The 26809-nt window shown below is 60.1% G+C and overlaps 1 protein-coding gene across 4 annotated transcripts in view; it reads right to left on the bottom strand.

Annotated features, from left to right (window-relative positions):
• The window catches only part of INPP5A (inositol polyphosphate-5-phosphatase A), a 176577-nt gene that overhangs the window by 39394 nt on the left and 110374 nt on the right, over positions 1 to 26809 (bottom strand). For all 4 annotated transcript variants that reach the window (XM_043597945.1, XM_043597944.1, XM_043597942.1 and 1 more), the window contains 3 exons: positions 19118 to 19221; positions 11963 to 12015; positions 8801 to 8920 (listed from right to left, as the gene is read on the bottom strand). In XM_043597945.1, coding sequence (XP_043453880.1) covers positions 8801 to 8920; positions 11963 to 12015; positions 19118 to 19221 — 277 coding nt within the window. The remainder of the gene's footprint in view (positions 1 to 8800; positions 8921 to 11962; positions 12016 to 19117; positions 19222 to 26809) is intronic.

The raw sequence follows: 26809 nt of genomic DNA, 5'->3' as shown, positions 1-26809 counted from the left end.
GACACCCTTCTTGCTGACAGTTCCTTTGAAAGCCACCTCCACCGTTTCCCCATTTCTCTTGCAGTCATGAACTGCTGTCATCGAGCTATGTTCCACAAAACATCCCGTTTTCCTTTTTAATTGGAGTAACTTTTAACTTACACGTGAACTTGAAGACGAAGGACACGTTCATACGTCATTAATACTGCAGACGACCAGTAGTTTCCTTGTACGAATTAAACTTTTTAATTGAGGAATAAGGCGGTCAGGGGCCTAGCGGGGGCACCTGCTGACGCATCCGCACGGGCCCAGGACCACCACCACCCCTCCTCCCCTGCCTCTGCCCTGCACGGGACTCAGTCTGTCAGCAGGAAGCCAGCTGCCTCTGCCATCCTGAAAAGGCTAAAGCTTCTTCTGCCGTTAAACTCCTTTAGAACAAAAAACTCTTTAGAGACCCTGTATAGGTTCCTAGAAAGGTCTCCAGAATGTCTACAGCATCAGGGCACCTGCAGCATGGGCTTCTTGGCCTCCCCCATGAAGGTCGGGGTCCGATCCTTCCTGCCGCCCTCCCCTCCCCCCATGGAGGTTGGGGGTCCGATCCTTCCCGTCCCCCTCCCCTCCCCCGTGGAGGCCGGGGTCCAGACCCAGGATGCAGAAGCCCCGACGGGAAAGGAGAGGCCACGGTGAGCTCTGTTCTGGAGAGGGAGCCTCCTCACCAGAGCTGAGGGCTCTTCGTGCAGTGGCGATGCTGCTGCCGGGAGGCCTTCCGGGGCTATTTCGGGCGGAGAGAATACAATCACTGGGGGGTCAGTCACATTATTAGGCAGACAGATTTCTGTTTCCGGAGGTTGCACAGGGATGCATGTTGCTCTGAGGGCACCTGTCCCCAGGGGCTTCCCCGGGAGACGGAGAGGCCCCTCAGCGAAACGGAACTGTGTGTGTGAACCGGGAGGAGGCCGCCCCCCTCTGCCCCCAGCCGACTCTCTCTGCGCCTGGCTCGGCGACGCCACCGGCCTGCCCTGCCTCCCTGAGCAGAGGCAGAGCCACCTGGCCAGGCTGGCTCCGTGGGCATCGCTCCGCCAAGGCCCGGAGACACAAGAGCCTGGTGGGCGCCATCGGGGGGACTCCGTGGGTCAGAAGGAACGCTGCCCACGAGATGGCCGCTGCCGACACGGGGAGCTGGCCTGTCGCCGTGGAGCCCGGGACGTGGCAATGAGAAGGCTGGCCAGTGCCGGGGGACCCCCGAAGCCCCTCGCGTCGTCCGAGCCATCAGCGGTCACACCGGCACCACCCAGTGTGGCCACACACGTCCTCCCAGCCAGTACACGTGACCTCGTGCCCCTCAAAGGCTTTTCACTTTTCTGTTTTATTTACTTAAGTTTTTAAGAAAAACGGAGCCAAAGCAACACTGCAACTTTCCCTCGCCGAGGGAAGAGGGCGTCCTCTCGCCAGGCAAACGCTTCGAATTGTCACAGGGTCCACACGTCTGGTCTTTAAGATCCGCCAGCTTCTGTCCGCTGGGGGCACGGGAACTCGTGTTCCTCGAGGACGCTGCATGTAGAGCACGATTCGCCACTCCGCGCTCTCTACGCATTTGCCCCTCCTGGGACCGCGAGCACGGAGCTCGGGGAAACGCTTGACACGTGACCCGCAGAGACGGGACACAGGAGACGTGTGTGCGCACGTGCCACCAGCGGGGGAGGGGGACACAGCCGTGCCACGTGTGCGTGGTGTGCCTGCGCGCGGTGACGCCTCGCACGCGTGTGGGCGCGTGTACCCGCGTCACGCGTGTGCTCTCCGTCTACCCCCGCAGCGGTAGAGACGAATGAGAGGGACCAGAGTTCGCGTGCGCCCGGCAATCCGTAACCGTTTGCCGGGCGGACGCCGTCTCCTCGCTTCTTTGCCTCCAGAAACCCCACCTGCTCTGGTACGAATCGCTGCCGTCGCCCTCTGTGCTGGTGCGAGGCCGGCGCTTTGTGTTTCCTTGGGTCCGTGAAAGTTCAGAAGGTGCGTGAAGCCACCGGGGTCAGGGCGCCACTCCAGGTCTCCGGGATGCGCGGAGGCTGTGGCGGGAGCAGGCGGAGGCGACGACGGCACGTGAGGAAGTCGGCTCCGGGCCTGGGGCCACTGGGCGGCCGGGCGTTCGTGAGACGGCAGAGACCCCGGGCTCACGCGCACAGGGCCTCCGGCGGGCGGGGGGGCAGGGGGTGCTGGACACGGGCCACCCGTCCTCACGGGGCTCGAGGCATCGAGCTGACGTGACGGGAGGGGACAGGGGCTGCAGAAGGTGCGGACAGCTGACGCCCGGGACGGGAATTATGGACGCCGCCCACTGCTGGCTAATAAACGGTACGGGGCGTTGGGAGGTGAATTCCTTCTTTAAAAAACGGACAAACTTCAGATTTAGCATCTGAATGGAGGTTTAAAAGCTCCAGCGTGTCTAGAGTGAGGAACGCGAGGTTCCTCAGGCCTTGTCGCCATGGAGGCGCACAGGGATGCCCGTGGCCCGCGGCCCTGTCCCCGCCTCGCCCCCACAGGAGCCCCGGCAAGGAGCCGGCGTGGCCCCCGCAGGGGTCCCGTCGGCAGTGCTAGGCTCTTGTAACACCATCATTAAAACCTAAACTCGATCACGTTTCCACGCCCGCCCTGCTCCTTTGATGGAATGGCCCGCGCTCATCAATAACCACCACCATCTCCAAAGGTCGCGTGGTGTGCAAGATGGAGGGCTGTCACGGCCGAGGCAATCACCTGAGTGCCAGGCCCGCCGCCCTCACGGCACTCACGTTTAATTTCGATATAGTGCCATTTGGGCCAAGAGAAAAAAGTTGTTTTAAAATTAATTACCTTGTCAGACGCTATTATGATTAAAAAGTAGGCCCACATCAATATCATGTGCCTAATTCAGAAAGAGAATTACAAGAAGAGCCATAAAAATCAATTTTTTAGGCCTTGAAAACAGAGTCTCTTTCTGTTTTGACAGGCGATTTCATTATGTGACAAGCCACGCTGACACGTGCCGTATCACAGAGGCCCGCACGCCGAGGAAGGGGTCGCGGGCTCGGGTCTCGGTGAACGAGCGGTGCCCACCCTCCGAGGATGGGGACAACGTCCCCTGAAGGAAGTCACGGCTCCAACACTCAGAAGCTACAATGTTCCTGGCCGGTGGCCTTGGAGCGGGCAGGCGGGCGGGCGGGCAGGCGAGCCGTGAGCAGTCCCACGAGGCACGGACGGCACCCGACACCCCCAGAGCCTGGTGCGGTTCGGGAAGCAGACGGTGACCCGACCGCACCGGGACCGTTCCTTCTCTTTGCTCTCCTGTTTCCGCTGCCGCTGCTGGACAGACGAGACTGCTGACCCCGGGCAGGGCATCTTAGAGCTCTGGAAGTTTCTTCTCACCTTCAACACCTGAGTGGTTTGCTGCAGACACATCTAAGCTGTTTCGAGCAAGCAAACGGATCTGTTTTCACCTTTCTAGAAGCAGGTAGACTAGTTTCCACGTCACTGTTCATTCTACGCCAGAGCGTGCGGGCCGGCCGGCCCCCAGATGGACAGCCACCTGGACGTGACGCCGGCCGGCACCAGGGAGCCTGGGGAGGCTTGCGTATGATGCACACGAGGCAGAGACAGGAAAATGGACCTCAAAAAGGGAAACAGGAAAAATCTGTTCAAGGGCCCATGACGGGCAGGCTTTCACAGACACCTGGACGTCCCCCTGGTGTTAGGCAACGTCCCGAGAACCCACCTGCCCGAGGGGCCTCAGTGTCGGCCCGCCGACCGGCCAGCCGTGAGCCCTCAGTGCACAAGGCAGTCCCCAGGGCCAGGGTGTCGGGGCCTGGAAACCTGAGGGTGTGCTGCCCGAGGGGCCCGAGGTGGGGAGCTCTGCGGCTCCGCACTGGGGGGACAGCGGCCGGCACGGTAGGCACCCTGCGGCCTGCCGGCTGTTGGAAGCGCGTGCCGGGGCCTCGGAGCGTCCCTGGCGGAGGGCAGCCTGCTGTCGGTGCCGGAGGGCCCCAGGCAGCACACGCACCCTCGGCCCCCGCATGGGTTCGGCCGGGGTGGTCGCGGCACGACTCGAGGGCACTGGGCTGGGGCTCATTCTCAGCTCCCCCGCACCAGTTCTCATTTTCACTCCCTTTAAACAGCATCAAGACATTAAATACGCCTTTTCTGCACCAGAACCAGAGTCCTGGAGAGCTGCCGGCGAACTCAGGACGCGACGTGGAAATGCAAACCAGCCGCGTTTCCCGGCCGGCGTGAGCACGCGTGCCGGCCAGGCGGCCCGCTCGGAGCGCAGAGCGGCCGGGCCACAGCTCGCGACATCGTCCTGTTAGCAGAACGTCAACAAGACAAATGCCAACACGACAGTGGACGAGCAGGGGTGGTCAGGGCTCGCATGGGATGAGGCCGGAGGCCGGCTGCAGAGGGGGACACGCGGAACACGTGGCTTGTGGACGCTTACACGCGGGAAGAGGCAGATTGCACACACACGCCCCTGCACGCAGCACTGCACGACAGCAGCACAGGACGGTGCACACGGGTGTGAACGGGACACACGGACGAGGGACAGCACCAACAGGAGTGTCAGGAAAGGGGGGGGAGGGGGACAACGACACAGGCTCAAGGGTGCCCGCGTTTCGTTTCTAAACAGAAGGACACACAGGACGAACACGGAAACACAGACGTGGCCAGGCCGAGTGGAGGGCGCACGCTGTCGTCGGGTCCTCCCGGCTTTTCTGGACGCTTGAGCCTGTCCTCAGGAAGACGAGAGAGACTATGATCACACCGCCGCTCGTCTGAGATGGGGGGCGTAGGGAGCTCGGGGTGCCGGACGGCCACTGGACTTCACAGTCCCCCGGGGCGCGCCCCCGCCTGAGCCGTGAACGCGCCGGCGGCACAGACCCGCAGACTGAGGGGCTCGGGGTTCTGGCGCCCCGCGTGCGGCCCCGGGACGCCACGCCGTGTCAGACACACCCACGTGACGACGGCCGCCTCAGCCTCCAGGCCGTCAGACGCCTGAGTGGCGTGTTTCCGGTCCCGAAGGACAGACGCGGCCTGCTCCCCGTGGGCACTTGGAGCAGGAAACAGGGTCGCGAGAAGCCGTGCGGTGCCTGGCCGCGCGGAGGGAGCGTCCCAGATGACCCACGTCTTTAGCGCCCTGCTCGCCTTTGCCTAGAGACGCAGTGGCTTTTCTTCTGCCTGCTGAGCAGCCAGGCGAGTTCTGGGAACGGCCTGAAGAGAAACGTTTAGGTTGGAGGGTCTTTGAGCGGCTGACAGCTGACTGATGGCCGCCCGGGAGGCCACAAAGGGGAGCTGTGTGGCGGGGCGCATCACATCGCCTCTCCCTGGGAAACTAATTGCTCCCAATTGTTCGCAGCAACATTATTTTTCTGGCAATCATTTCCTTTGAATACCCAAAATGAGCATGAAACAGCTCTTTTGCCTGGACATAAAAGTTAAATGTCCCAATGTTGATCAAATTAACTTCAGCGCCGTGACAATGGACTGTGTTTGTGAGAAAATAATGGGGGGACAACGGGGCGCTTTATGCCAGGATTTCACAGTTGTAATGTAAAATGTTTCTGTCGAACTAGGCCAGGCCACATCTCAAAGGGGACACACAGAAGCGCCCTGTCACTTGTGGAAAAAAATCTCATTTCACGGCCGAGAGCTCGGGGGGACGTCAGGAAGTTTCGGTGCTGGCGGCTCTGAAGGACAGCGCCCGAGGTCTCTGCTCTGCTTTAATCCCCGAGGTGCTCCCCAGGTGCCGAACTACGTCTGGGACGCGGGCAGGCCCGTCCCCACGGTCGACTGGAGGTGCCCGCGGGAGGAGGGGTCCCCAGGATGCACAGGGGGACCCCCCCGCGCCGCCCGCTCCCCACCCCTCAGACGGACACCGCGCTGACTAGCGGACAGTCTTCTCCAACCTCCTGTGAGATTAAAAGCAAAACGCTCAAGAGTCGCACAGGAAGCAGGAGGTAGTAAGGGCCGTGCAGGAAGCACAGAGGCCGTTACTTGTGACAAAAGCGCGGGGTTCCCCAGGGGCTGCACCCCATTAACCCTGAGGACCCATCTTCTGCCGCCTCCAGGAGCCCCTTCCAGGTCGGCCCGGGGGGCGCCAGCGTCCGCGAGACTGCCCCGCACTGCACGGAGGCGCTCCACGGCGCTCACCGTCGCTGCTGTGGGGGGCACACGCTTCAGACAAAGAGACTTTGTCTCTCGCCTTTCTTGAGAGTAAGGTTTAACTCTGGGATCATCTTCGATTTCCAGGAAATCCGCACACACGGCACTGAATGCCTCTGAGTTGCCAACCGGCGTTCCCCCCGCCAAGCGCTCGGGGACGGGACGCCAGGCGCATGCGCCACCGCTCCCGGGTGCGACGCTACGGGGAGACCAAGCCAGGAGAAGGCAGGCTCCCCTCTCAGGAGCCTCCTGGCCGTCCCCCTGCGTCCCCGGAGCACGGCGGACAATGCTCCCGGAGGTTCCCAACGCCGTGAATGGGGCACTGTTGGTGGCATTGTCCTCCCCACCGGCAGAGCAGAATGCAGTCTGCTGGTGGCCGCCAAAAGGTTAGCCGCGCGATGAAAGGCCGGCCCGTCACTCACCGCTCCTACAGAGCCGCCCTTTGTGCCGGGCGGCCCGGCCCTGCGCCGCGGAGGCCCGGATCTGCGGCTGGCTGCGCGCCCCACAGAAGCCATTCATGGGAATGCAAAGTTGCAGAAAAGTGCCCCGGAACCCAGGGGCTGCTTTCCCGCAGGCCGCGAAGGAACAGCAGTTTGGGGCAAGGACACGTTTTAATGCCCTACCCCACCGACAACCAACCCGACTACTGTCACCGAGACCTCTGTCTTGGCCCCCGGGCTCCGCGGGAGGCCCCAGCGAGCGGGCGCAGCCGACACGGAACCATCAGGCCGGAAGACCCGCACGTGGCTGCACCTTGGACCAGGTCCTTGCTCCCAGGCCGCGGGCTCGCCGTCCCGTCCGCAGCGCCCCAGCCAAGCGGCTCGGTGGGGGGAGCCAGGCCACGGCTCCTTCAAGGTGACCCCTGCCCAGAGGGCTGCTCTTGTGCATCTGATGTACCTGCACGTCCCTGTCCTGCCTCCTAGGACCAGACGGCCTTCCGGGCCAGGTGCTGGCGGGTCAGCGCCCACCTGAGTGTTTCAACCTGCTCGAGCGGTGCTGGTGTTCTCAGCAACCCAGGGCCTCAGATGGGGCACTGCTGAGGCCTGCACGTTGGGGGCTCTCCAGAGTGGGCTTGGCTGAAAACAGGGGAGGGGGAGGCCCACCGTGAGTGGCCACGGGACGGGCCACCATGCGGGGGTACAGGGCCCAGACCCACTCGGTGTGCCCAGAGTTCAGGCTGGCTCAGGCCCTCTCCACCGGTCTGTCAGCCCGGGTCAGTCCCTTCTCTGCGCCCGGCTCAGCCTGAGCCCGAGAGGCCATTGAGACCCCCAAGAGCAGCCAGCACAGAACCTGTTCTGGGCTGAGAGCCAGGCCCTCCGTGTGCATCAGCTATAGCAGGAGAACCAGACCCCGGTGTCCTACGCTCACAGCTCCTATGTGTGTCCCTGGCAGGTGGCAGCAGGAACCAGGGTGCCCAGACAGGGCATGAACCCTGGTCTCGAGGTCCCTTAAGGTGATGGCCACCGTCCCACACCTTCCAACTCCCGGTCCAGAGCGCATCCCTGCGGAACCCCATGAGGAATCCAGAAGGATCATGCGTGTGGGGGTGAGGCCCCATTCAGGCCAGGGCCAGGCCGGGTGCCCGTGGGAAGGGTCAAACGTCAGAGTCTAAGCCCTTGGCACATTTATGCAGATGCGGCACGGGGGCAGAGGTGGGGTGTGGCAGGGCCCCGGGGAAATCTGAGCTCGCCTGGGCAGAAATGGGGAGACCCTGACTGGTAGCGACCGCTCCCCCAGGCCCGGGAGGGTCACTGACGTCACTCAGGACACAGAAGCTGGTCGGGGAGGACTTCCATCCGAGGCCTGGGCAGACCCTGACAGCCCCGTGCACGCACTCACACTGCAACGCTGAGCCTCAGCCAAGGTCCGTCTGTAAACCCAGAGGGGCACCAGGCCGAGACTAAACGCAACCCGTTAATCAGGGTGCGGGGAGCTGCCTTTCCCTCCCAGACGCCTACCGGCCCTGACCCCGCGGAAGGTCACACGCGGCAGGGTCAGGGACAGGCGGTGGGCCTCACGGGGCCCGGGGTGGGAAGGTCCTGAAAAGCAGCCTCGAGGGGAGCTCCGAACAGCCGGAGTGACGGAGGCGGGCGGAAGCCCAGGCAGGAGGGGCACACCCCGGAAGACCCCTGAGCCCCACCCCCGCCCCCCCAGGGTGCGTGGCCCCGGCCCTGGGAAGCAGGACCTGGCTGCAGGGAGGCGGAGCCGGGGGGGCCAAGCCTGTGCAGCCTGGGCCGCTCCCAGGTGCCCGGAGCCCGAGCCCGGCGACACCAGGATGGCGAGAGGGCTGGGGCCACGGGAAGGCGGGCGTGCCGTGTGTGGCGGGTGGAACCCACACGGCAGCGTCTCTGAGCCTTCGGGAGGCCGTCAACGCTTCAGCGGACACCTCGGTGGGGCCACAGCTCTGGGCACGTTTTCTTCTCTCCCCCGCAACACGGGAGAGAAAGTGAGGCCACCCACCTTCCGGTCCATCTCGCGGGGACCGCTCAAGCCTTGGGACAGGGGGCGGGATTCGGGTCAACGTTGGCAAGTTTTGTGTTTTGGTAAACAGGAAAAGAACAGAGGAGGAAAAGCAGCTGAAAAGCAGCGGCCACGCGCCCTGGAGGAGGCGGGGAGGGAGGGCCGCACGCTCAGCACCCACCTGTCGAGCACGTAGCCCAGAGCCTTGTGCCGGATCCCCGAGTACACGGACGGGCTTGTCTCCCAAGCGACCAAGTTGGAAGCGTCATGGAAAAGATGGATGTTCACCAAGTCAAAGGCGCTGCAGGGACAGAAAGGAGACGTGGCGACAGAGGCCGGAGCTGCCGGGCACCTGGAGTCCCGCCTGCACCGTCCCGGCCCAGCTCCCGAGGGGCCTGCGGGGCCCGGGCCCCAGGGTCGCAGGGGGGCAGCCCTGCCCACGCCCACGCGTGTCCCCCGCAGCCGCTCCAGGCTGACCCAGACGTCCCCCCGCCTGGTCAGAGAGGACACTCGCGGCCTCGGCCTCAGTCTTAAAACGCGTCTGGTCAGCTGAGAAGGGGGCTGTTTCCTGTCAAAGAAAATCACATGGCATGATCGCAGGAACCCTCCACAGGCCAAGAAGAGTCGTGAGGAAGAAGGAGGAGGAGGAAGAGGGAGAGAGAGGAGGGAGGACAGGAAGAGAGACGACAGAAGGAGGAGGGGGAGGGAGGAGGAGGGGAGGGGGAGGACAGGAAGAGAGAAGAGAGGAGGAGAGCAGGGGAGGAGGGGGAGGAGGAGGCAGAGGAGGAGGAGGAGGACAGAGGAGGAGGGGGAGGGAGGAGGAGGGAAGGGGAAGGGAGGACAGGAAGAGAGAAAGATGAGGAGGGGGAGGGAGGAGGGGAGGAGAGAGGACAGGAAGAGAGAAGACAGAAGGAGGAGGGGGAGGGAGGAGGAGGGGAGGGGGAGGACAGGAAGAGAGAAGAGAGGAGGAGAGCAGGGGAGGAGGGGGAGGAGGAGGCGGAGGAGGAGGAGGAGGACAGAGGAGGAGGGGGAGGGAGGAGGAGGGAAGGGGAAGGGAGGACAGGAAGAGAGAAAGATGAGGAGGGGGAGGGAGGAGGGGAGGAGGGAGGACAGGAAGAGAGAAGACAGAAGGAGGAGGGGGAGGGAGGAGGAGGGGAGGGGGAGGACAGGAAGAGAGAAGAGAGGAGGAGAGCAGGGAGGAGGGGGAGGAGGAGGCGGAGGAGGAGGAGGAGGACAGAGGAGGAGGGGGAGGGAGGAGGAGGGAAGGGGAAGGGAGGACAGGAAGAGAGAAAGATGAGGAGGGGGAGGGAGGAGGGGAGGAGGGAGGACAGGAAGAGAGAAGACAGAAGGAGGAGGGGGAGGGAGGAGGAGGGGAGGGGGAGGACAGGAAGAGAGAAGAGAGGAGGAGAGCAGGGGAGGAGGGGGAGGAGGAGGCGGAGGAGGAGGACAGAGGAGGAGGGGGAGGGAGGAGGAGGGAAGGGGAAGGGAGGACAGGAAGAGAGAAAGATGAGGAGGGGGAGGGAGGAGGGGAGGAGGGAGGACAGGAAGAGAGAAGAGTGGAGGAGGGGGAGGGAGGAGGACAGAGGAGGCGGAGGGGGAGGGAGGAGGGAAGGGAGAGGACAGGAAGAGAGAAGAGAGGAGGAGGGGGAGGGAGGACAGAGGAGGAGGGGGAGGGAGGAGGAGGGGAGGGGGAGGACAGGAAGAGAGAAGAGAGGAGGAGAGCAGGGGAGGAGGGGGAGGAGGAGGCAGAGGAGGAGGAGGAGGACAGAGGAGGAGGGGGAGGGAGGTGGAGGGAAGGGGAAGGGAGGACAGGAAGAGAGAAAGATGAGGAGGGGGAGGGAGGAGGGGAGGAGAGAGGACAGGAAGAGAGAAGAGAGGAGGAGGGGGAGGGAGGACAGAGGAGGAGGGGGAGGGAGGAGGAGAGAGGAGGCAGAGGGGGAGGAAGGAGGAGGACAGAGGAGGAGGGGGAGGGAGGAGGAGGGGAGGGGGAAGACAGGAAGAGAGAAGAGAGAAGGAGGACAGAGGACGATGGGGAGGAGGGGGAGGAGGAGGCAGAGGGGGGAAAGGAGGACAGAGGAGGAGGGGGAGGGAGGACAGGAAGAGAGAAAGGAGGAGGGGGAGGGAGGAGGAGAGAAGGAGGGGGAGGGAGGAGGACAGAGGGAGGAAAAGGTGGAGGAGGCAGGAGCAGGCAGCCCGATCCCGGGCCTGGACCCCACCAAGGGCAGCTGGGGGCGGGGGCAATGCTTCTGGAGCCCATCAGCTGCTCCCTGTGGGTCAGTGACACCGGAAGAGGGGCACTAGGTGGGTCCTTTCACCCCCGAGAAGCCCCCCAGCTCACAGCCCCAAGAAGCCCGCAGGGGGACCCCCGCGGCCCCGCTGTGGGTCTCTGCTCTGGGGGAGGCGGGGAGGCAGGAACTCAGCCGTCAGCCTTCCTGCCCCATGGAGGGCCCCTGGCGTCGCTGCAGACAGGTGGCCTCACCGGGGGTCAGTGTGGTGGCACAGGCACGCTACAGCTGTCTGTCACAGTGCCAGGGGCCTTGTGGGGGCCCAAGACCCCATGAGATGCGTGTGCTGAGCTAACGACCCCACCACGGCCCGGCCCACTCTGTGCCGAGGTGGCCGGTGTGGCGTGAGCGAGGGTACTCTGTGCTCCCTGGATTCCAGCAGTGAGTCTGAGGCTCGGTCTGGGGCTCCTTCTGCCCCTGCTCCAGGGAGAGCCAGCCCTGAGGGGCTCTGGGGAGGCTCCCGGCCAACAGCAGGGGCGGCTGAGGGCCGGCCCGGGATGGGGCACCCTGTCTGGATGCACCCTCGGCCAGCAGAAGGCCTTTCCACGGCCACCGGAGGGACACATGCCCCTCTAAGACCCTAAGAGCGGGTGCGGACTGCAGGCGCCCTCAGCCCCGCGGTGACCCCGTGAGTGCACGTTAGGAAAGCAGGTAAGGGGTTTCTGCAGAAGGGGTGCGGCCACGCCGGATGGAGAGCCAGCCCAAAGGAGGCAGGGCCCAAGGGTCGGGTTGGGGGCGGGCTGCCTGCCCTGCGCTCCAGGCCAACCGCAGCGGACCGTGGCCGCCCTGGGACCACCACAGGAGCGGCTGGTTGCCTGGGCAACGCTCACGCCCACGGGAGGAGGTGGTGGGGCCTCTGGTGGGCCGATGCGGGGACACGGGACACGGGGACCGGCGACTACACTCCCTGTCACACGGCGTCACCGAAGACAAAGCCACAGGGCGGTGGGTGCTCGGGGCTTTCCAGTCGGGGCAACTCTTGATGGGACGTTCGCCCCCCACGACGCGTGCACAACCAGCGAGAATGTTCCAGAATTCAGAAGCGGAGGTAAACCTACCAGTCCGCGACACACCATCTCGTCCGCACGAAGCCTTTCCTTGACCACTTGCACTGAAAACAAACAGGATGCACAAGTCAGCGGCGGGAAAGACGGGGGAGGGGCACGCAACTCAGCGGCCGGGGCGGGGGGGGGGGCACCCCGTGCTTCTCCCACCCTCTTCCCGCCAGGGGACTTCTGCTCGGAACCGCAGCGTGCGCCCGGTGCAGGCGGAACACCTCACCCTCGGCCACCGGGGACGTGGCCAGCCCGCGGCCAGGCCGCCCGGGCCTGGGGCAGAGGACGGCTCCCACGTGCCCTCAAGAAGTCCCGACCCGGAGGGAAGCGAGCCGGCCGCCACAAAGGCCCTGCCCGGAGCGCCTACCAGCGGCTCCAGGGTCGGTGCCCCCAACCGCGGGAGCAGCGCAGGCCCCTGGCGTCAGACCAGAGAAACCCAGTATTTGTCTCTGCTACGTTTTCCCCAAAAGCAGCCTGTGTTCTAGAAGCTGGGAGAAGGGTCCATGTTTCCCACACTCCTCTCTGGCTGGTTCGTGCGGGGATGGGACAGGGCAGGCGAGAGGCCGGCCGTGCCCACCTCTCCCTCGTCCGCGGAGCTCACACCGGGTAGGGAGGGGAGGGGCTGTGCTGTGTCACGCTGGCCCACACGGGAGCCACGGCCAGCTGGGCCGCTGCACCGGGCAAAGGCTAAGTACAAAGCCAGGTGTTTTGTGTGGTCTGGACAGGGTGGCTTGCGGCCCAGGCAGTGGGACCGGGGCTCTGCTCACAGGCCGCGCGAGCCCCCAGGAGGCACCGGGGAGACCCCCCGAGCCCCCACTTTACAAATACTTCAGCAAGTTGCACGGAAACGTCCCGTCTCCCCGAGCCCCGGGGTGGGTCCCTGTGCCATCCCGTCAGGAACCGCTCTGAGGACAGAGGAGGACGGCCGTGGTGACGTGGCCTCGGTGGGCCTGGGCTTTTGGTGCCGGGGGGGTAACCATGCGGGACCCACGGTTGAATGCTAATGAAAAGTGTTCCAAGTGAGAGAAAGGTCCAGAATGACAGGGGCTCTAGCCCACTCAGTGGTTACTCTTTATCTAGTGCAAGTAACTGAGTGGCTACGAACCCCTCCCTGACCCCACATCCCCCTCAGCCACTGTCCCACCCGTGTCCTCTCCTGATGACCAGCTTCCCAGGCGTCCAGCTTGGTGCCCACGGCAACGCCCTGCTGGAGGAGGGGCTGTCTTCAAGGTCACTGTCACCTCTGGGTGCAAACCTCTGGAGGCCTCTCCCTCACCGCCCCGACGCTCCGGGGGCTCCCACGGCCAAGCGTCCACACCTCGCAGGACACGTCCACGCCGCCCGCCCGCCCGTACCATCCTCGCAGGCCTCCCCCTCTCTGTGCTGCCGCCCCGAAGCCGCCCGCGGGCCGGTGAGGCTGCCATCCGTCCATCCTGCTCTCCCTCTGCACGTGTTCTGTCTGAGAACTTGGGTCTTCAGTTCCAGAAAGCTCCCTCTTGCAATAATCGCCCTACTGTTCCTCTCTGATCTTCTCGTGGAGGAGCACCAGAGCCCCCCACAGGCCCTTCGTGTCTTTTAACTGACCTTTCCTTTCAAAAAAGTGAAAGCCAAACACCCAGCCAAGCAGAAACGACCACGGTCTCCACCAGCAGGGTCCGGACTCACCCGATGCACACCCTTCTGCCACTTGTGCTGTTTCTGTCTGCTCTTCCCCAGACTCCCTCCGTTTTCGGTCTTTGTTTGCTTGGGGCTGTTTTAGGTTCACAAACCTTGCGTTTGTGCCTTGATTAGCGTCCTGAGGGCCTACACGGCCTCATCCTAAGTCTTTCTCGACTTGTTCCGCAGGACGCGCCCGCTTGGAGTAAACCGAGTCTGGCGCGTTGGCGTCTCGGCTCCCTGGGTGGGAGCCCCGCTCCTCTGTCCCGCAGCAACCTGCCGCCCAGCCGCCAGCCCCCGGCTCCCCCCCGCCGCGGCCCCACACCACGAAGGAGGGGGTCCTCGCCCCCCGGGCGCCGACCTCCCATGACCCGAAGCGAGTCACTGAGGGGTGGGTCACTTCGTTTGCTCCTTGATCTCAGAAACCAAGTCTTCAGGACTCCGATGGCTCCTCCCCGCCTGCCGCCTCCGGGCCGGCAGCCATCCTGCCCTGCCCTGTGATTTCCCCCTGCTCACGCACAATCCACGGACGCTCCACAGGTGCCAGCGTGCACACTCCTCGAGGCTGCGGTCTCCGCTGGACCCATGGCACGCGGGGTGGGTGTGGAGGAGCGAACGGGGATGCGCCCACCCTGCTTCCAGAAAGTTCCTTCCAGAAGCCAGGATGGACACAGGACAGGAGACACCCCCCCCCCCCCGCCCCATGCTGGGCGGTGCTGCTAAGGCCCGAATACCATGGGTTCTTGCCTAGAATTTAACATAACCAGCACTGATTTTATTTCCATTAAAAATGGAAGGCATTTGTGAATTTAATTAACCAAAAATTAATTACTGTTCCCAATTTTCAATTACACGTTAACTGAAGTGTCTCCGTGCACATACACCTGCATGCGTATCTTCAATACACGTACCATGGGTGTATCTCTTTCTGCACACTTAAAACTTCTACAGTAACGAAGCACTGTTTGAAATTATTAATAGAATGGATACACGTAGCAGAGAACAATGTGTTACTTTTTCATATAACGTAGATTTGTAATAACTGTAATTTCCAGAGGATTCTAACAAAATTTAAGGTTTTTAACTGCATCGCAAACAAATCTCAAAAACTTTCACAGCATGGCGTTATTACACCCACGTTATTTTTTTTTAGAATTTTTTTTCATTTTAGAGAGAACAAGAGAGAGGCAGTGTGTGCGCATTCACATAAGAGGGGGAAGGGCGGGGTGGGGGGTGAATCCCAGGCAGGCTCCACACTCAGCGTGGACCCGTCATGGGGCTCGATCCCACAACCCTGGGATCATGACCTAAGCAGAAATCAAGAGTGAGACCTTCAACTGACTGAGCCACTCAGGCACCCCAACGCCCAAATATTTTGACGAAACATTTGCAGAAAATACATTCCTTCTGAAGTAAGTTCCTCATTACAATCACAAATGTGTTTAGGTGGCATTTCCAAGTAATTTCACAAGATGACAAGATGGGGTTACAGCCCGCGACCTCCTGGACTGCCAGAGCCTGTGCTCCGCGGGGGTGACCACGTGTCCTTGGGTGTGACGTCAGGGGTCCTTCCGGAAACTGCCTTCCTCACCCACAGAGTGCCCCACAGCCCTCCACCGGGGGGCCAAGGAGGCGGTCATGGCGAACACTGCCACGTTCACGGTGCAGACCCAGGGCCGAACACTGCCACCTGCCCGAGACCCCCGGCTCCTCAGGGAAAGGACCGGAACTGGCATCTCCCTAAGCCCTGGACCCAAGTCCCCTCGCTGTGACCATCCCTTCCCTGTCGTGGCTGGGCCCCGGGTCACGCCGGGCAGGGCAGGGCCAGGGACACACCCCAATCAGCAGAAGGTGCAAGTGCCCGCCTGGTGAGGCTTCACTGCGTAACCCCCTACGGGAAACACACGCGTGTGCTCACACACGCCCGAGCCCACAGCTGTCCCGCACCCGGGAGGGACGGAGACGGGAACCCGTCGCCTCCGTCACAGGCTGGGGGTTCCCTCGAATGTCAATTGATCTGTTTCGCTCCATCTACGTTCTGAGGCTTTCTGGTCACCAGGCACTTCTGAAGCCTCCCCAGAGGACGCCGGGCGACCGTGCGTGGGCAGCAGCGGCCGGGCGCCCGCCCGGCTGGCAGAGGCTGTCGCCGCGGAATGAAACCACGTCACGCCGGGCGGGGTGGGGGGCTGCCGCATCGCTCACCTTGCAATATTAAGTCCCTGCTCAGACCCCCTGTTAATAGGATTCCTTTAGCCGGCAGATGGATGGTGACGGCAGGATGGTTCATCCACTAAAGGACGGCATAAATCACCACGGAGAAAAGGGAGGCTGTGGGGAGGTTATCGGCACGCAGCCTTGCCCGTGAAAGGCCCGCTTTGGAGCATTAGTGAAATTAATCCATCTTTCATAAGAGCTTGGAGCAGTCCCTGTGATCTATGGTAACAACCAATTTCTCACTACGGGCAAGAGGAAAAAAATGCCTCGGCCCTGATCGACTACACAAATCTGCTTTTTAAAAATGGTCTCACATTATCTGGAGTGCTGCTCCCTGAGGCAGCATTTGAAATTCATGCCGAGCCAAAAGCACCCATAAATCAGCAGAGAAAGTTTTGTTAGTTTTACACGCAGTGGGCCGTAATTATTTGGAATTGCATTATGCCTCCATCACGGTAATTACATTTAGATTATCCTTAAGCGACGGTAATAAAAGGAGACGAATTCCCTCCCCTAAAATGTGTCCAGATAAAGCTGCAGGACTGGCTGGAAGGCACAGGAGCAGGGCTGCGAACGCGGCTGCCCAGCGGGGACGGACCGCACGAGGACAAAAAGCACCACGCTATCGACGGAACGTTAGAAGCCTGTACGTGTTTTCTGAACGTTTTTCCTTCTGTCAATCAAGCCACGTGCACTTCTGCCACATCCACGCTGTCGGACCACATGGACCAGGCACTTAGTTTCTAGCGCAGCAGCAGCACGTGGAACAGAACAAGGATGGCGACCGCAGGGAGCCCAGGGACACCGCGGTCTCCAGTTGAGAGGCCGGGGTCTGCCTGACGACGCCCCATTTCTCCTTCCAGAAATCCCTCCCCTCTGCCGGTGGATGGGACAGCGGTCACCTGGGGGCTGGGGCCTGGGCCCCCACTGCTCCCCCAGGGGAGACGCAGCTGCTGGCTATCTGCCCCCACGAAGCCACACCGGCACCTCAGAGGGGGCCGCGCACTGGCCACAGGCCCCGGGGTCGTCGGCGGTGTCTGCCCTCCGAGGGGTGTGCGGGAGGCGGGACATCGCTGCTGGAGTAAAGCCCCAGACTTCGTGCTGACCCACCTGCATGGCCGGGGCCCGCGGAGGGAAGGGCTGGGATCGGGGCCAGGCCGCAGGGCCCCCACACGGGCTGGGGTCTGGGGGGCTGGCCTTCACAGAGCCTGAGGGCCGGGGAGCAGGGAGCCCCTCGGAAGGAGGCCCACCATCCTGCGGGGACAGAGGCTCAGGGCCAAGGGCTCAGCAGGGGCCCGCCTCCTCCGTGGGGTGTCGTGCACGGGGCACTGCCGTGCCCTCCCCTCCTGGCACCCAGAGGGATGCCGAGACCACCACGTGGGCCTCTTCTCTGGGAACATCGCAGCTCACAGCCGACAGACTCCAGGGGCTCCAGGGACGAGACGAGGGCAGGGGTGCCACCGGAGGGCCCCGTGGCAAGAGGAAGAGGGACCGGGGAGGTGCGTGCTGCACGCAGGGTGTCTGGCTCACATGGGGCGATCGGCCGACACCAAGCCCCCAACAGCGTGGGGCACAGCCGGGTCCCCCCCCCCCGCCCCACCACGCGCACATAGTGGCGCCGCTCAGCACGTCCCCGCGGAGGCTGGGGCACCGCGGGCCACTCGCTCCTCAGCAAGCGCCGGTTCACAGCCTTCGGGCAGGTGGATGCTGCAGACACCCCCCCCCCCTCCGCTGGCCCCCCAGAGTCCTGCCCCCCCCCCGCCCCCGTCCACGCCCTGTGGGGGAACCCTCCCTCCGGGCCACAAGCTCACCAGGCGCGGGTGAGCGTCCCAGCTGGGCTAAGGACGGAGGCAGGCAGCCCTGGGTCTCGGCACAGTCACCTGGCTGATGGAAATAGCGGGAGAGGCAGCCTGAGGAGACCGCGGCCAGGACACCTGCTCCCAAACCACCCCGGCACCTGTCAGGGCTTGCTGTCCTCCTGCCGTCGGCCCCGCCACCAGCTCACTCGGCCCGTGTCCCCCGGGGCCCGCGGTCACTCTCGGGGACCCTGCTCGGCTCTGAAGCTGACTTTGCGGCCCTTGGCATCTCCGAGGGGACAGCAGCCCTTGGCCAACGTTCGGAGAGGGTCGTCCGGATCCCCTCAGCTGCTTCCAGAGCCTTCGGGCCACACTCCGGCCTCAAGAGGAGCAGGGGACGGCGGGGGCTGGGCAGCCAGGACAGGGGCCGGCCCCCCGACACCACGTCCTTGGCTCAGGGACAAGGAATGAGGAAGCCTGCCCAGAATGACAAGCACACCCATCCTTCACCCTGCACTCGGGTCACAGACAAGTTAATACCGTCGTGGCCTTGCTGAAAATCAGCTCCGGTGCAGGTGGGCGTCTCCGTGGATGGTGGCCAGCCCTCAGGCAGAGGGGCCCCGGCGGGGCCATCCTTCTTGCAACGAGCTGGCCTCCCGTGTGGCGAGAACACCGCCCCCCCCCCCCGCCCCCCGCGCTCCGCGTCCCGTTGCGGTTTAACAGACGACCGCAGGGCGCCGGGAGCGAGCCTGGGTCAGCGTGTGAGTCACGCAGGATCAGCAGACTCCGGAAGGCTGGCCGTCCCGTTTGCTAAAACTAGCAGAACCCAAGCCTACCTGGGCCGCAGCGACTGCACACGAACAACACAGCCACACAGAAACGTGCTAAACCCAGTGGAGACGGAGGCGCGTCCCGGCTCACCGCGAGCAGTGCGCGAGCCACGCTCCGGGCTGCAGGCACCCCTAGGGCACGGGGCGGGGGCTCCCTCAGCTCCAGTTCTCCGCGGTGCCTCTCGCTCGCTGCTCCCCCGAGGCCCGGCCTGGGAAATGGCCAGAGGGCCGGCACTCGGGCGCCGGGACGCGGCCTGCGCGTCTGGCCACCGGCACCCGCACCGCCGCCGGCCACGTCAACGTGCGCGCATCTCGCGCCTGCCGGGAGGCCCCTGGCCTCTCCAGCCCCCCGTGAGCTGATTATTATTTTCCTACATCTCGTAGTCAAGGTGCCTGTGCCTGGAAACGAGGGCCAGAACGCGTGGCGATTCGGGCAAGGACAGACACGGTGGTTCTCTCAGCCCCCACCCGAGACACCGGGACGGACCCACGTGGGTGCCAGCCCCTCCCAGAGAGACGGTGCACCGCAGCCCTCAGCAGCCACGCTGGGATCCCTGCCCCGAGATATGACGGCTTCAGGCCCCAAACGTGCTCGTGTGTCCCCGCGAGGTGTGCGCCCTGAGAGGGAACCGAGCGAGGGGGGCGGGCGGGCCGTGACGCACCTCGGGGAAGTAGTCCTGCGGGAACTTCTCCTTCTCCAGCATTGGCGTGCTCTCCAGTGTGTCCGAGTAGATCTCTTTGCCAGTGACTTTTTTATACTTCTTAGCTGCAAAAGAGCACAAGAATGACCTCATCACTACACCCCACCCAAGCAGTGCAGCTCTGTGGGGAGCGAGGGAGGCCCCCGGGAGGGGACCCGCGGTCTGGGGACGCCAGTGGCTCGTAAATTGCCATCCACGACCCGGAACCCGACACTCCACTTCATTATCCCCTAAGAGCTTCCAGCCTGCAGATTTACAAGGGCTAATTGGCATCCTCCGTAAAAACCGTGAATATATTCAAGACGGCTGCAGAATTGCCGTTCACTCATACCTTAATACGAATTTATTTAATAACATCGATTTCCTCCTCACATCCAGCCAACATCACTCATGTCCGGGGAAGAGCAGTTTTTATGTGAGACAGAGCAGATACGGCGCGGGGCGCTCTGCACCCGCTGCCTGCGGCTCCCCAGACCCCGTGCCTGGGCTGACGCCCCTGCCCTTTCACGTCGAGGCCCAGGACCCCTTCCTTCCACAGACGCACGGCCCACACCCACGCCGGAGTCTCACGAGCGGCCCGGGGGCGCGGAGGCCGCTGGCTTCCCCACAAGACCACGGGCAGGGACCTCGGGCAGCACGCGGGCCCCGATGGCTGCCGCCTGGCCGGACGCCTGGCTCCAGGGTGAAGTTCCTGACAAATCACGAGGTGTGCTCTCAGTGTCTGTGGGGCTCATGCTCCCTGCCCCACGGTGCTCACCGCTGCAGCACGTGGAGCACTAAGAGCCCCACGGACCCCCTGACAGGGGCGGACAGCAGCAGGGAGACAGGTGAGCACGGGGGGGCGGGCGGCGGGAAGGAGACGGGTGTGCAGTGTCGTGGGACAAAGCTCTGGCCACTGTGGGTTTGGAGGAGCGTGACCCCCAGGTCAAAGCAAAGCACTGGAGGGTAAAGACTCATCTAAAGACCCACCAGAGGGACACAGGACGAGATGTTTGGGGACTCGGGGAATTCAGGACACAGCAGTGTGTGGAGCCATCCCCAGGTGCACACAGCTGCTCACTGTACCCACTGTCCCTCTGTTCCTGTTCCCAAACACGGGCACGACCTGCTGAGGTGACTAGTGGGGGAGGGTAAGTTGGTCCCCCGATCTCCCCTCATCACCTCACCCCTGGGCTCTGCGTTAGCCGGTCGGCACCTCGTGGTCAAGCCCGAGTCATGACAACAGGCGGCCAGGGGCACGAGGTCCTGAGCACAGGTGGTGCACGCCCCCAGGACAGACTCCCCCAGGACAGACTCCCCCAGGACAGACGCCCGGCAGTGTGTGATGATGGGGCAGCACTGGGTCTGCGGTGTTTGAGGTCAGTGACGAAGAGGAGAAGCCGTGGCAGGAAGGCGATTTGGCTTCAGATGAAAACCCCCGTTGCCTTTGAGGAAAAAAGCAAGAGCTCGGGAGAGGTGGAGAGAAAGGAGTTCGTTCTTTGTTAAAAAATAGACTTCAGCGTTTAGAGCAGTTTTAGGACTAAAATCACCCGAACGGGAAGCACCACCTCGCCCACCGCCGCCCGTCCCGCCGCCGACACGCGGCACTGGTTCGGCAGGGGCACCCGGCCTGGCACCGGGGCTCACGGTCCGTGCCGGGCGTGCCCGGGGTTTTGACAAAGGCACGGTGCCACACGCCCAGCACGGCGGTATCACACCTACCCTCCCACGGTCCGGAAGTGCCGGGCGCTGGCCCGGCCCCCTGCCCCCCCCCCCCCCAGCCCCTGCCACACTGACTGCTTATACCCTCCTTCTGCCTTTCCAGAAACATCATCTTGCTGGAGCCTTTCCCCACAGGCTTCTTCACTCAGAAAAACACACATTTAAGGCTCTTCTATGTATTTTTGTGGCTCCATTTTATTGCCGTGTAACATTCCACCGTTTGAAATATTCCACAGTCTACTTATCCATTCACCCAGAAAGGACATATTCTGGTTCCTTCTGGTTTGGGGTAATTATGAATAAAGATGCTATAAATACTTCTGCGTAGGTTTTTGTACGGACATAAAATTCCAACTCCTTTGGGTAACATGCCGAGTGGGATCGCTGGACTCCACAGTAAGCCTGTGTTTAGTTCATAAGAAACCACCGAGCTGTCCTCCCCAGTGGCTGCACCCTGTCGCACCCCCAGTGGCCAGGAGTGAGGGTCCTGCTGCTCTACGCCTCCCCGGCACGCCGGGCGGTCGGTGCTCCGGACTCTGGCCGTGCGAACAGGTGCACGGTGCTGTCTCCTCACACGCGATGCGGGGCGTGTGCTCCTATTTTCATCTGTCGTCTGTACATCTTCTTGAGTGAGAGGGATGTTGAAATGTTTGGCTCACCTTTTCATTGGACTTGTCCCTAATTGTTGAGTTTTAAGAGCTCTGAGCCTGCCGTGGACTACCAGCTGTGTCTTTTGCAAACAGCTTCCCCCGTCTGTGGCTTCTCTTTCCACTCCCTCGACAACTCTTTCACAGAGCAGAAATTTCTAAGTTTAACAAAGTCCAACTTACCAATTTTCTTCATGGGTTGTGGAGCTGTATTTCAGAGTCATCACCAAGCCCAAAGTCACCTGCGGTTTCTGTGTTATCTTCTGGGCATTTCATACTTTCATCCTTTATACTTAGCTCCGTGACCCGCTTTCGGTTCACTTTCGGGGAGGTGTAAGGTCTGGGTGTGGATTTACTGTTTTGCACGTGGACACCCAGCAGGTCCGACACCATCTGTGCCCCGCTGTGTTACCTTTGCTCCTTTGTCAGATGTTAGTCACCTGTATTTACGTGGGTCTATTTCTCTGACCCACCGACCCGTCTGTCTACCGTTCCGCCAACCCCACGCCATCTTGATTACGGTAGCTTTTCTGTGAGTCTGCAGGTCAGGTGGTACCAGTCCTACAACCTTGTTTTCCTCCTTCAGTATGGGGTTGGCTCTTCCGGGTTTTTTGTCTCTTCCCTATAAATGTGAGACTCAACTTGTTGAGGTCTACAAGGTAACCTGCTGGAGTTTTGATGAAGATTGCCCTGAATCCACGGATCAAGCTGGGAAGAACCAACATATTGACAATACTGAATCTTCCTGTCTGTGACCGTGGGCTACTGCTCCCCTATATTTGGATCCTTTTTGGTTTCTCTCAACAGAGTTTTGTACTTTTCCTCATATTACTCTTTTTTTAACGTTTACTTATTTTTGAGAGGGAGACAGCGCGCACGCATGGCGGGGAGGCAGAGAGAGAGGAGGACAGAGGATCCCCGTGGGCTCTGAGCTCTCAGCCCAGAGCCCGACGCGGGGCTCGAACTCATGAACCGTGAGATCGTGACCTGAACTGAAGTCGGACGCCCAACCGACTGAGCCACCCAGGTGCCCCTTCTTCGTATGAATCTTATACATATTTTGCTAGATTTATTCCTAAGTATTTCTTGTGCGTGTGTGCGCTAATGTAAATGGTATTTTGTTTTTAATTTCAAATTCCGCCCATTCACTGTCGGTATAAAAAAGCCATTGACTTTGTACATTAACCATGTATCCTGTAACCTTGCTCATTGGTACCAGTTTTTGTCGTTGAGGATTCTTTCAGATTTTCTACGTAATCATGTCATCTGAGAACTAAGGCCGCTTTATTCCTCGACCCCGACTCCCACCAATAAGCCTCTTATTTCTTCTTGCCTTACGGCACCGCCAAGATTTCCAGTACGATGTTGAAGAGAGATGATGAGTGGACGTCCTTGCCTCGCTCCTGATTCTAAGCGCAAAAGCATCTGAGTGTCTGTTACGTGTTATGTGGACGTAGGTTTCTGTAGCTGTTCTTTACCAAGTAGTTCTTTCCTGTGCCTAGTTTGCTGAGAGTTTTTATTATGAAGAGGTGTCAGGTTTAGTCAAAGACCTTTCCTGCATCCACCGCCACGTGATTTTCTTCTTTAGCTTGTTGATACGATGTATGACATCAACTGAGTTTCAAATGTAGAACCAGTCTTGCACACCTGGAAAAAATCTCCATCTGCCATGGTGTAGAATCCTTCCTACACGCTGTTGAATTCAAATTGTTAATATTATGCTGAAGAGTTGCGCATTTTATGTTCATGAGAGACACGGGCCTACGGTGTTCCTTTTCTCTGACGTCTTTATTTGGTTTGGGGATTAGGCAAGGCTGGCCTCACAGAACGAGTTAGAAAAGTTTTCCCTCTGCTTCTACTTTCTGGGAGAGACTGTAGAGAACGGGCGTAATGTCTTCCTTCAATGCTTGGTAGAATTCACAGTGAAACCATCTGGGCCTGGTGCTTTCTTTTTTGAAGGTTATTAGTTATTGATTTAATTTCCTTAATAGATAAAGGCCTATTCAGATTATCTAGTCTTCCATTTATGAGTTTTGGTAGGGCGTATCTCTCAAGGAACTGGACCATCTAAATTATCAAATTTATAGGCCAATTCACAATATACCTTTATTATCCTTTTAGTGTCCACACTGTCAGTGGTGATGACCCCTGTCTCATTTCTAATATTAGTAAATTGTGTTTTCTTTTTTCTTGGTTAGCCTGACTAGAGGTATATCAATTTTATTGATCTTTTCAAAGAATCAGCTCTGGGTTTTGTTAATTTTCTCTATTGAGTTCCTGTTTTCAATTTCATTGATTTATGCTCTAGTTTTTATTATTTCTCTTCTTATGATTTGGATTTATTTTGCTCTTCTCCTAGCTTCCTAAGGCAGCAGCTTCGATTATTGACTTCAGGTCTCACCTCTTCTCTGCACATCTGATGCCACCGCCGCCTGGCTTTCACTGCAGCCCACAAATTTTGATCAGCTGTATTTCATTTTCATTCAACTCAAAATATTTTGAAACTTTTTCTTCGGATTTATTCTGTGACCCATGTGTCAGTTGTAAGCGTGTTCTTTAACGTCCAAGTGTTAAAATAAAATACAGTGACCAGCCTTTAAAATTCCCTGAGCACATAAAGCCAATTTAATCACACCAACAAAGCTGAAATTAGCTTATTTTTATTTTGCAAGACTAACTTAAACTGGCTCATTTCTTACTTATGCCTCTGAAAATCATAAGCAACCCTCAAACTGTTTCCAAAGGTTGACAGGAGGTGACCGCTAAGCGATTGCCCATTACTCACGAGAATTCTTACAACCATCACGGGGAAGAAGGAGCAGTCACTGCCCGCACACCGTGTAGGCTGCTGTTTCACGACACACCCCGGAGCCTCACTCCACGTCTCGGTTTGAGTGCTCGGGTTTGCACACGGTCTTGCTGACGTGCACCACCAACTTTGGCTAATTATTACCTCAGTGATTCCCTGGCTTTACTTCTGTCAGTTCTGAACTTTTGACACACGTATTTTGGGATTTTCCGGCCACCTCTCTGTTATTGATTTCCAGTTAAATTCCACTGTGGCCCCAGAGTATACTTTGTGTGATTTCTGTTCTTTTAAATTTGCTCAGGAGTGTTTTATGGCCCAGAATGTGGCCTATCCTGGTGAATGTTCCAGGTGAACTTGAGAAGAATGTACGTTCTGCTGTTGTCGGATAGAATATTCTATAAGTGTCCATCAGACCCAGGTGATCGATGGTGCTGTTGAGTTGGACTATGCCCTTACCACTTCTCTGCCTTGCCGGGTCTGTCCATCTCTGGTGGGGGGGGGGGGCACCGGAGGCCTCAACTCTAACCGTGGATTCATCCATTTCTCCTTGACGTTCTGTCAGTTTTTGCCTCTTGTGTGGCGACGGTCTGTTGTTAGGTGCGTCCACGTTAAGAACTGTTATGTCTTCTTAAAGAATTGACCCCTGTATCGTTAAGTGGTAAATGGCTTTGTTCCTCCCCAGTGACTCTCCCTGCTCTGAAGTCTGCGGTGTCTGAGATTAAGACCGCTGGCCCAGTGCTCTTCTTGGCCAGTGTCAGTGCCATCTCTCTCTCTCCATCTCTCTCCTTTTAATCCGCATGTGTGTACGCATCTTACGCGGGTTCCCGGCAGACAACACACGCTTGGGTATCATCTTGTTAACCACTCTGACGGTTTCTGTCTTGCAATTGGTGCGTTGGCACTGCTAACGTCTAAGGTGGTTCTGGACACGGTAGGACACTCGGTGCCGGTAACTTTTCCCTCTGTCGCCTTCGTTTCCTGTCTTTCTTGTCTCCCCCGCTTCCTGCCTTCTTTGGTTTAGTTGAGCATTTCATCCGATTCCACTCTCTCTCTTCTGTCAGCATGTCCACCGTATTTCGTTTTGAAAGTTTTCAGTTGCCACAGTTCGCGATACACATTTACGGCTGGGCCGGGTCTGCTTTCCCTGTGAGGCTCGCATCCCTTCACAGAGAGCCCGTGTTCCCCGTGCAGAGCCCTGGCCTGTCCCCACCCCTCCTGACGGCACTGCTACTCATCCCTTGTCCGTAAGCTGCAGAGTCACCCAGAACGTTGCTGCTTTGGCGCTCTGTACAAAAGTTCTCGGTCAGACTAAGGATAACAACGAATACGACGTCACCCCCATTTACTCCTCTCTCGCGCTCTGCCCCCTTCGTGTGGATCTGCAGGCACCGTTTTTCTTTTATCAAATAACTGTTAACATTTTTTTCATAAGGCAGGTCTGCTGGAGACAAACTCCCTCGACTTGGGTTTGAGAGAGCCTATTTTTCTTTAAACTTTGAAGGATAATTTTGCTAGCCACAGAATTCTAGATTTTTTCCTTCCAACGATAAAAATATTTCGCACTGCTCTATTTGCTTCGCGGCTTCTGAAAAGGAGTCCAACGCAAATCTTGTCCTCGCTCCTTTCTAGGTCACCCCTACCCACCCCTGATTCTTTCAACGTCTTTCCGTCATCTCCGGCTTTCTGTCGCTCCAGAAGGACCCGCTCGGGGACGGAGTTCGGGTGCTTAGCCTGCTCGGTCACCTAGAGCTCTCTGGACCCGCCGCTTGGTGTCCATGATCAGTGGTGTAAAATCCTGGGCCGTTACTTCAAATATTCCCTCTGTTCCTTTCCCCGCCGCCGCCCCTCAGTGCACGCGTCCCACGGCGCTCGGACATCTTGCTCTGCTTTCGTGTTGTGTTTTTCTCCCACTTTTCAGTTTGAAGGTTTTCTACCACACTCTTCTGGCCGGCTGGCTCTGTCTACAGCCGTGTCCAGGCCGACGAGCCTGGCAAAGGCCTGGTGCGTTTCTGTTATGGCGGCGTCCTTCATTCTGAGCTGTTCCCGTGGATTCGTGGTTTCCATCTTGACTCGCGCGGCCGTCTGCGTGCACGCCGTCCGTTCTGCCACGGGCGCCACCGGCATGTGAACCGCAGCCATCCACGCTTCCGGGTCCACAGCTCCACACGGAGCCACACCCCGGTCTGGCTCCGACGCGAGCCTGCTCTCTGCACGCCGGACCTCCTGTCCGTCAGCTCAGTTTGCAGCTTTGGGTGGAGGGCAAAACGTGAATAATTGGGAAAAGGAACTGAGAAGACAGGCCTTCAACGCGAGGCGTTGTGCCGATCTGGCGAGGAGCCGGGCTGTGTTTCCCGCGAGGGCTCAGAGGCTGAGCCCTCCTCCCGCGTCCCGTTGTGGCTCCCCTGTCGTCTCCGTGCTCTTGCCGGGGACACGCTGCAGGCCTCCGCCACACCGCGTCGCGGTGACGGGCGCTGCGGCTGGGTGCAGGGACACTGT

This window comes from Prionailurus bengalensis, chromosome D2 (genome assembly GCF_016509475.1).
Source record: "Prionailurus bengalensis isolate Pbe53 chromosome D2, Fcat_Pben_1.1_paternal_pri, whole genome shotgun sequence".
NCBI lineage: Eukaryota > Metazoa > Chordata > Mammalia > Carnivora > Felidae > Prionailurus > Prionailurus bengalensis.
The sequence above is the reverse complement of the archived record's forward strand: the minus strand, read 5'-3'. Positions and strand labels throughout refer to the sequence as shown.